At 42.4% G+C, this 10,231-nt stretch overlaps 1 protein-coding gene across 4 annotated transcripts in view; it reads right to left on the reverse strand.

Moving 5' to 3' along the window:
* ndp (norrin cystine knot growth factor NDP) overlaps positions 1–8,912 on the reverse strand; it is a 39,143-nt gene extending 30,231 nt beyond the window's left edge. Inside the window, exons 1-4 of one of the 4 annotated variants that reach the window (XM_034694151.1) lie at positions 7,170–8,698; positions 6,983–7,049; positions 3,929–4,004; positions 3,699–3,782 (exon numbers count right to left, since the gene is read on the reverse strand). Coding sequence is in view for 1 of the 4 variants with exons in the window: in XM_034694154.1 (XP_034550045.1) it covers positions 3,699–3,782; positions 6,983–7,049; positions 7,170–7,266 (248 nt within the window). In the remaining 3 variants the exon portion in view is untranslated. Of the gene's footprint in view, positions 1–3,083; positions 3,323–3,698; positions 3,783–3,928; positions 4,005–6,982 lie in introns of those variants that run through there. The other 3 variants (XR_004632736.1, XM_034694154.1, XM_034694152.1) reach the window with 3 other exon arrangements.
* Between the last annotated feature and the right edge of the window lie 1,319 nt (positions 8,913–10,231).

Here is a 10,231-nt window from a genome sequence, read left to right on the forward strand (position 1 = left end):
TGTAGTAAGAGTCAGACATGCATGCAAAAGGTTCTCATGTGTTTGTAAAATGTGTGGACGATTTTTCATGCAACAAATGAGTTTAGTGTTGATCTATGAGATAAAAGATGACATTTTTAGAACCATTATTATTCATGTAAAATGGCAGTTTTTAATCCTTAATCTGTCTCTTTTTGTGAGCCGCTAAAACAAGTGAATTTCATCTTTATCTTAAAGAGTATGGATTTTTATCTTGTATTAATATTTAGGCGGTGAAAGTGAATCATTCTTGAAGACTAAAGACTGCAGAGACATACTGATACCTGAAAACTCTCCTTAAGTATCCTAACACAGCATTTATACGTGTTCACTTCCCACCTCTGCCTCTCACACGTCTCAGTTTCATTCTGTTTCCTCTATTCTCCGCGTCCTCTCTGGCACTCTCTGTTCCTGTCTCTTTCTCAGATGTTCTTCCTCCTACTCGGACTTCTTCTCCTCCTCCTCTCCCCTCGTCTTATTATCCTCGCTCACTTCATTTTTCATTTAAACACCTTCTCCGTGTCTCGTTCTCACACGCACGCCTCTCCTTCTCAGCTCCATAGAAGTGGTAGCTCGTCTCCTCCTCCTCCTCCTCCTCCTCTTCATCCTCCTCTTCTTCCTACCTACCACAGAGTCTATTATATCTGTCATCATCTCCTTCTAGCATAAGCCAGCAGCCTCGGGGTCCAGCCGAGCGGGCCAAGTCAATCATACACTCACAGACATAAACGCACGCACCTGTAAAACACATATCCATACAATATGTGAGGTTATTCACACAGCGATTAACCTCACGCTCCGGCGCGCACACACACACTCTCACACACACTCTCTCTCACACACACAGGCTCCCTATGAGCTGTGTGAGTTCCTCCGTCCTCCCCGCCTCGCCTCGCTGTCAGTGCCTGATTAGCAAATCCACCGGCGCCAACACAAACATGTTTCCTCCTATTACACATCATGTCACACCGCTTCCTAATCACAACCACTCGCTGATTCTGGACGCTCAAAGTACCTGCAATAAAAGAGGAATGTGCACCTGAGGTTTGGGATGTGCAGAGGAGAGAGAGAAGAGGAGTTTGACTTTGACTCAGTGGAAATGAAGCCACTTATGTTAACTTTAAAACACTGAATTAATGTGTGTTTGCATCGCTCATTGACTCTTTCATGATCTTTAAATTGATCCACACTCCTGTAAAAATGTCTCACACATTCCTGCACAAAATGCAAAAACTCTTTCAGCAGAATCTCAAAAACAAAACATGTTTGATTATTTTAAATGATTCTACTTAGCCGTTTATTGCTACTTCAATTCGATCTGTGTTTAATATTTTATGCACATTATTTCAACTACTGTCCTTGTTTTTAGCATATAATCCATTTGAGTAACAAGCAAACCGATCAGACAAGCAACTCCTTTTCCTGCAGAGTACAACGACTGTTTTCGTTGATTTTAAGACGACAGACTTTTTGAATATTCTCAAGTTGTCCCTTTTTTTACCAGATTTACAGATTATTATTCGATGCAAAAAGAGAAGCGGATTTAGGAAGAGGTAGACGAGCAACTACCGCCTCCTGAAAGATTAAATTAAGGTTTTTAAGAGTAGTATAGTTAAAAACAGGATGTTTGATTGGCTGGATTCAACATGATTTGATCCCCCTCACTCTGTTTTTGATATTTTATTCATATTATTTCAACTAATAGAGTCACCTGTGTCAAGGCTTTTTTTATAGCATATAATCCAGATTAATCCAGATCACAGTATTTGAGTAACAAACAAACCAATTAGACAAGCAACTCCTTTTTCTGCAAAGTAAAATGACTGTTTTCATCGATTTTTAGCTGAAAGACTATTCAAATATTCTCAAATTGGCCCTATTTCACCAGATTTACAGATTATTATTGATGCAAAAAGAGAAGTGGATTTAGGCAGAGGTAGACAAGCAACTACCGCCTCCTGAGAGATTAAATAAAGGTTTTTAAGAGTAGTATAGTTAATAACAGGATGTTTGATTGGCTCCGTTGGAGGAGCAGGGTTCCCGTGTACAGAGGTTGGAGTCCTCGTCGCACAAGGTTTCAACATGATTTGATCCCCCTCGCTCTGCTATTGATATTTTATGCATATTATTTCAACTAATAGAGTCACCTGTGTCACCTCAAGACTTGTTTTTAGCATATAATCCAGATTAATCCAGATCACAGTATTTGAGTAACAAACAAACCAATCAGACAAGCAACTCCTTTTTCTGCAAAGTAAAATAACTGTTTTCATCGATTTTAAGCTGAAAGACTATTCAAATATTCTCAAATTGGCCCTATTTCACCAGATTTACACATTATTATTGATGCAAAAAGAGAAGTGGATTAAGGCAGAGGTAGACAAGCAACTACTGCCTCCTGTAAGGTGAAATAAAGGTTTTTAAAAGAGTAATGTGGTTTAAAAACTCGTCCATGTTGCACAGGATTGATCTGTGCTTTCGACATGATTTGATCCCCCTCTCTTTCTCCCTGTCTCTCCATCAAAATGAGCCCCAAAATCATCTTTAAAAAAAACTCATCATCCGTCTATTTCTGTATTAATCCTTCCTGTAATGTTTGAGACACTTAAAATAAAGATCTGAGCCTGTCAGTGACAAAAACAGGAACTTTTAATGGACATAATGTTGCTTATTTGGGATTAAAGTCAATTTTGTGGCAGCCAGCTACAGCAAGAATCCCAAGCAAATCCCTCTTTGTGTGTCTTTAAATGAAGGGTAATGTAAATATGAGTCCTACCCTTTGTTTGCATACCTGGCCATTAAAGTAGACTCTGGTCCTACGCATCAAAACTAACCTCTTGCATGCATGAACCTTCTGTGCTGTAAATTCTCTCTCTTAATTCAGCTTCCTTCAAATGAAAACCATGCAAACGTGTCCGATCTGAGCCGCTCAGAGTTCCTGCTGAATTCCAGCATCTTTTCTGGTAAGTAAAAACTCCCTACAGTGTTTTTGTATCTCCACAGAGGATGAAGCCGGCAGGGAGAACCCTGTGTGTAGGTGGAGGTGAGCGGGCTCGGGGTCTTACCTTCAGCAGCAGATGTATCCAGAGAGAGTCTGAGATCCGGCACGCAACACTGGATTTGTTGTTCAACTATTGTTTCCCACAGAGCTCCTCTCTCCTCCTGCTCCTACCTCTCCTCCTCTCTCTCTCTCACACTGATTGTCTGCGCTCTCTTCTCTCCTCCCTCTCTGTCTCTCTCTCTCCCTCCCTCTTTTCAGTCCCACTCTCACACTGTTTCCTCTAACAGGGGGAGAGAGAGAGCAGGAGCAGGCTGGATGCTCTGCCTGTGAGGACGCTCGTCACATGTGGATCGTGACACAGCAGTCATATATCACACGCCCTTCCTCTCTCCCTCTCTCTCTCTCTGTGACACACACACACCAGCTGACGCACCGACACGCTCCACAGCAGCAAATGGGAATTCCAGCCTCGGACAGCTCTGCTCGGCCCATCAGGAGCGAGCTGACCAAAAGCTGCAGCGGCTTTTACGAGGTCAGGGTTATAAAAGTGTTAGCAGATTTAGTTTATTTTAAAACAACTGGCCCCCGTGGCCTTCTTCTTCACGCGCTTTCTCCTGCAGTGACATCAGGGGCCGGGTGAGTGAGGGTGAGGGGGGGAGGAAGAGGTTAAATAACTCACCTCAGCAGTCGTCTCTTAATGGGGACATCTGTGTTGGACGTAGAGTTAATGTAGCAGAGACTTCTGGGCTGGGAGATCCTCCACCTGCAGGGAAAGTTTGATTAAATGTTTAAATATGAGTTTAAAGCAGTAAAGTTTGCAAATAATCACAATCAAAAGCAAAAGATAAGCTAATTTCTAAGAATCTAAATGTAAAATTGTGCAAAAGAAGCAAAGAATTCACCGCTCACATCTTAAGAAATGGAAGAGATCCTGTGTCTTGGTTTCGAGGCACTCCATGGATTCGATGTTCTTTGCCTTAAAACACTGAAGAGATAACAGGCTCAGATATGATGAATGAAGGTTAATAAAGACGGATGCATCATCGTTACTCTGAGACAAAAGCATCCCCACCACCTCCGAGTCTTCAAACACAACGTCTACAAACTATTGCATCGTGTTACATCAGTCCCTCTGCTGCTCCTCCAGTATTTTGGGAATGTGAATGGATCAGTTTAAGGGGAACACACCTGTATCAACCTTGGCCTTATTGTTGCATACTTCGGGGGCTTGATGACTAATACAGCAGGCTGCTTTATGAGGCGCTGAAACAGGCGGTAACGTCTGATCAAAGTGCGTCCAATAAAAGATCTTGTTTTTGTCTCAGACCGGCTCAGATTGTTGATCTAAGGGTCTGAGAACATTACAGAAAAGGATCTCTACAGAGAGAGAGAGAGACGGCTTTTCTCTCTCAGAACCAAAGACTGTATAAATAATGGACACAGAATCCGTGATGTCATCTGTTCCTGAGCGCTGTTTTGAAGCCAATTGGCGGCGGGTGCCATATTGGAAATGCTGAAAGAGTGTGAGGTAAAGAGGCGGGGTTTGAGCCTCCTCGCCAACAGCTACAGTGTTCCCGCCTGTCAATCAAGTCAGCTGTGCCTCTCATTGGAAGACTCTTAATCTCAATTTCTTTGAAATGACCGCATTAGGAAAAAACTCACCCACCATACAGTGTGTGCTTGTAGAGAAATGAGCTATCCAGACTACACTCATCTTTTGAACCAGGCTGTAAACATGTTTATTCCTGCTGTAAAGATCATCTTCTTTGAATGGGTGTGTATGTGGTTTCTGGTGTTTCTGCAGCCAGCCTCTAGTGGATCCTTGGTGAACTGCAGTTTTTAACACTTCTGCATTGGACTCAGTTGGCATCCTGTAGCTGTGAGTGAAAAGACTAAAGGCCGCCTCTTTACCTCACACTAGCTTGACAGAAGTTATGTTGAGTTCAGCATTTCCAATATGGCACCCGCCAATGATCAGCTTCAAAACAGGGCTTCAGGAACAGACGGGTGACGTCACAGATACTAGGTCCATTTATTATTCAGTCTTTAGTTTAGCAATGTAAAATATATATTATTTGTTCTCTGCAAAGCATGTGAAGCGATTAAAGGGTGCACCCACAACCACAGCTTGATTATGATTATGCATCAATTTAACATCTACAAGAAACTCTCAAAACATGACTGAGACCACTTCTTCAAGGCGATCTCACTTCCCTTGTTCTGTTCTGCATTAGAGTGCGGTTGCTGTGTTCACATACACTACCAGTCAAAAGTTTGGAAACACCTTCTCATTCAAGGGTTTGTATTTATTGTAATTATTGTAAACACTGTAGATTAATACTGAAGACATCAAAACTGTGAAAGAACATATATGGAAATATTTAACTTTTAAAAAAGTGCTAAACAAAGCAGAATCTGTTTTATATTTTAGATTCTGTAAAGTAGTCCCCTTTGTCCTTCATGACAGCTTTGCACACTCTTGGTATTCTCTCAGTCTGCTTCATGAAGTGGTTTCCTGGGATGGTTTCTCTCAGTCTGCTTCATGAAGTGGTCTCCTGGAATGGTTTCTAATTAACATGAGCCTTGTCAAGAGTTCATTTGTAGAATGACTTGCCTTCTTAATGTGTTTGAGACCATCAGTTGTGTTGTTCAGAGGTAGGGTTAGTACACAACGGATAGCTCTATTTGACTACTATTGTAATCCAGATTATGGTGAAACCAGATTAATTCATAGTTTTGATGTCTTCAGTATTAATCTACAATGTTGGAAATAATTAAAATAAATAAAAAACATTGCTCAAAGTAGAGCCGCTGCTCCTCCGGATCGAGAGGAGCCAGATGAGGTGGTTCGGGCATCTGGTTAGGATGCCTCCCGGGCGTCTCCCTGGGGAGGTGTTTCGGGCATGTCCGACTGGGAGGAGGCCACGGGGAAGGCCCAGGACACGCTGGCGAGACTATGTCTCTCAGCTGGCCTGGGAGCGCCTCGGTATCCTCCCAGAAGAGCTGTTGGAAGTGGCCGGGGAGAGGAGTGTCTGGGCTTCCCTGCTGAGGCTGCTGCCCCCGTGACCCGGACCCGGATAAGCGGAAGAGGATGGATGGATAGAAAAACCATTGAATGAGAAGGTGTGTCCAAACTTTTGACTGGTAGTGTATGTCCAAATGACCCAAACTAAGGAAGGAAAACCATCTCCACAAGATCCAGGTGTTTGGAGATGAACAAGAACACAAGGACTTCTAGTGGACAATCTTTGTGTAAGTTAATTTGCCCCAAAGGATTACGCTGCAGCCATTACCGCCTGTTTCACGGCTCTATTCAAGCAATTCCAAGACTTTTTGTGCTTATTAGTCACTTATTAGACCCCAAAATATGTACAACGAAACAGGATTTCCCCTGAACTCAGCAGCGTGATATCAAACCCTGACACTGACGGCGATATTTTCATGCATTTGTTTGGACGTGGAGAGAATCGAGAGACAAATAAGTCACATCATTTTGAGTCTGAGGACTGAGGATGCATTCTTTCAACATGTTTCACTCAGACAGAGAGGAGGGTGATCGGGGTTAGCGTCCAACATGACACACTGATGTATTTCTCATTGATGGATCGAATAGGAGCAGGGCGGTCAGACTGTGTGGGAATAACAGTCAGCCTCATGCCAGAATAGGTGAAAAAGAATAACATGATCTGTGTGAGCACATGTTCTCACACACACACACACACACACACACACACACACACACACACACACACACACACACACGAACACACATGCACGTCCTGGTATGCAGAATCCAAACTCTCAGGGGAAATAAGGGGAGCGAGCTGCACCACACTAAGTAGGGCTTAGTGGGTCAAAAGTTTAAGAAGCACAATTACCTGAAAGACCTCGGCTGACCCCCAAATTTCTCACCTTCTGTTCCCTCACACACACACGCACGGACACACACACACACACACACACCTTCGACAGAGGCGATTTACAGCCGGCAGCAGGAGAGGGTGAAAACGTCTCCAGCACCAACAGGCTCCTGCAGAGAGAGAGAGAGCGAGAGACTTCACATGAGCACAGTTTGTATTTTGATTACACTTTCAGGCGCTGTAAACGATCCCCGCTGCGAACAGTGTCGAGTTAAATGCTCATAACTCACCTGGACACAATGTGACCGCCTCTCCTCTGGCCCCGCTCAGCTCCAGTCCACATGAGAGGTGGTGACAGGCAGTGAATGGCTTCAGATAATGTATCATAATATCACATTAAGAAAATGTTCGCTGAAGCCAAATGTGAATCCCATATGCAGGGAGGGGAGGGAGGGGTGAGGAGAGGGGGAGAGCAGGGGAGGAGAGGGGATACAGCGAGATGACAAACTGCTGTTAAAGCAGCGTTCTGACATCTTGTAAAAACTTTTCTCTCTCTGCAGCCGTGGTGACTAAACGGAGGGAAACACAGAGGAAAGTAATGTTGTCGTAATGTGACAGCTGTCGACAGCGTTAGGCTGATTTTAAGAGATTAACTCCTCCTCTGTTTGTCAAAATTTTAACCTGCACGGTCATTTAGAGGTGTGTAAGTGCCTGTTAGCATTGTGGGCCCTGAGTGTTAAAGCTGCAGCTCAGGTTGCATCCAAGTCAGTTAAAATAACACCTAAAAACAGCAATGAAATCAGGGAAATAATACTTAAAATAAGGGGAAAAGGTGATTAAATTTACCAGATGTATTTGTCTGAAACAGAATTATCTACTTAGTTTGTAGGAAAAATTGCCAGCGATTGAAATGATATCACAGGCTTGGCCAGGAGTCTTAAAACAAGGTTACACATCCTGAAGGAGAAAGAGCAGTTTGTGCATATTAACTAAATGTGTTTGAAATGAGATTGGCTCACTTAAAGAAAGAAATTAATCTTCAGTAAAAACACTTCTCTGACAAATTAAGTGCAAAAAGTCGTCTCTCAAAAACAATAAAAACTGCTGATAGAAGTTGAACTTAAATATGTGAAATTATCCCCGACGGAACAAGAACGTTTCCAAGATATATTTTCAAGAGTAACAAAATCCAGCGTCAGGAAACCCTCAGACATCTACGAGCTCGTGTGGTCGGACTGAAACAAAGAGAGTAAAACCAAGAATCACTTTCTGAATGTGTCGTAAAATTAGCAATAAATGCTGTTAGGCTAATCTTCAAATAAATCACATTATATTTAAGTAGCGCACAAAAATATCCATGTCTATTCTCTATTTTCCATTCTATTCTCTTTGTTCCATCCCATTCTATTCTCTTTGTTCCATCCCATTCTATTCTCTTTGTTCCATCCCATTCCATTCTCTTTGTTCCATCGCAGTCTATTCTCTTTGTTCCATCCCATTCCATTCTCTTTGTTCCATCCCATTCCATTCTCTTTGTTCCATCCCAGTCTATTCTCTTTGTTCCATCCCATTCCATTCTCTTTGTTCCATCCCATTTCATTCTCTTTGTTCCATCCCATTCCATTCTCTTTGTTCCATCGCAGTCTATTCTCTTTGTTCCATCCCATTCCATTCTCTTTGTTCCATCCCAGTCTATTCTCTTTGTTCCATCCCATTCCATTCTCTTTGTTCCATCCCATTCCATTCTCTTTGTTCCATCCCATTCCATTCTCTTTGTTCCATCCCAGTCTATTCTCTTTGTTTCATCCCATTCCATTCTCTTTGTTATATCCCATTCCATTCTCTTTGTTCCATCCCATTCCATTCTCTTTGTTCCACCCCATTCCATTCTCTTTGTTCTATCCCATTATATTGTCTTTGTTCCGTTCCATTCAATTCTCGGTGATTTCATCCCATTCTCTTTGATCCTTCCCATTCTATTATCTTTGTTCCATTCCATTCAATTATTTTTGTTCCATTCTATTCTATTCTCTCTGTTCCATCCCATTCTATTATTTTTGTTCCATCCCATTCTATTCTCTGTTCCATACCTTTCTATTCTCTGTTCCATTCCATTCTATTCTCTCTATTCCATTCTATTCTATTATCTTTGTTCCATTCCATTCAATTCTTTCTGTTCCATTCTATTCTATTCTCTCTGTTCCATCCCATTCTATTCTCTTTGATCCATTCCATTCTATTCTCTCTGTTCCATTCTATTCTATTATCTTTGTTCCATTCCATTCAATTCTCTCTGTTCCATTCCATTCTATTCTCTCTGTTCCATTCTAATCTAACAGCTTTGATATGACGTGTGTGATCAGGTTGTCTCAGCATCGTTTTTTTCTGTTGAGGTTTATTCGCCGCTGTAATCGTGTTTTGACGAATCAGAATCCAGAATTGAACACAGCTAGGTTACTCTAAACTATGTTGTTTAAACAACGTTTAAATGAGTAATACCGACTGATCGTCTCTGGAATACAAAAAAAGATTTGCTTGCTTAAAGAAATAATAAATCTCAGGCAAATACATTTCTCTGCCAAACTTATGTACGAGTCAAATCCCTTCTTTTGGGAGGTGAGGGAATAACACAACAGTCTGAATGACTCACGGTTTGTTCCTCTACATATGAATGATGGCTTCACTTAATTTGTGAAGAGAGGTTAAAGAATAAGATGCTTAGATTAGGAATATTGACATTTAAAGTGTAGTTTCACGCTCCTTATATGAGTTGTTAGTTTCATGTTTTGCGTTCTTTCGGGTCTACGCGGCTATTTTTACAGAATGTGACGCGGAGGCTCGATCCCCTCAGGATCAAGGCCCCTCCTCGGCTGCAGGCGGTCCCACACATCGTCCCCACGAGCTCCACAAACAGAGATGTGACCGGACCCGACGTGACATGAGTCATCTCCTCCGTCCTCAGCAGGATTAGCAGGGCAGGGTCACTTCACAGCTAACTCACACCTGGGTCACACACTCCGGCCCTGTGGGCGTGACGTCTTCACACACGCCACATTTATCTTTAGCTCTGCTGTACAAGAACTCAGACTGAAAACCTGTCTCCTGTAGAGCAGGAAGAATCTATTCCAGGTTAAGTATTATCTGTGAGCAGCATAAAGCTGAGCTCTGACTGATTCAGTCTTCATTTGGAGGATTGATTTCCAGCCTGATGCTAAGCTACATGAAAAAACTGGAAGGGGGCTATAATTTTGGGAGATTTATGCGGACCGGTGCTCGACAGAAAACCTGGCGTGTTTGCCTCAGAAATGGTCTCCGCTGAGAGATGAAAAAAGTCCCATAGTTGTAATTTACA

Source organism: Notolabrus celidotus, chromosome 10, assembly GCF_009762535.1.
Source record: "Notolabrus celidotus isolate fNotCel1 chromosome 10, fNotCel1.pri, whole genome shotgun sequence".
NCBI lineage: Eukaryota > Metazoa > Chordata > Actinopteri > Labriformes > Labridae > Notolabrus > Notolabrus celidotus.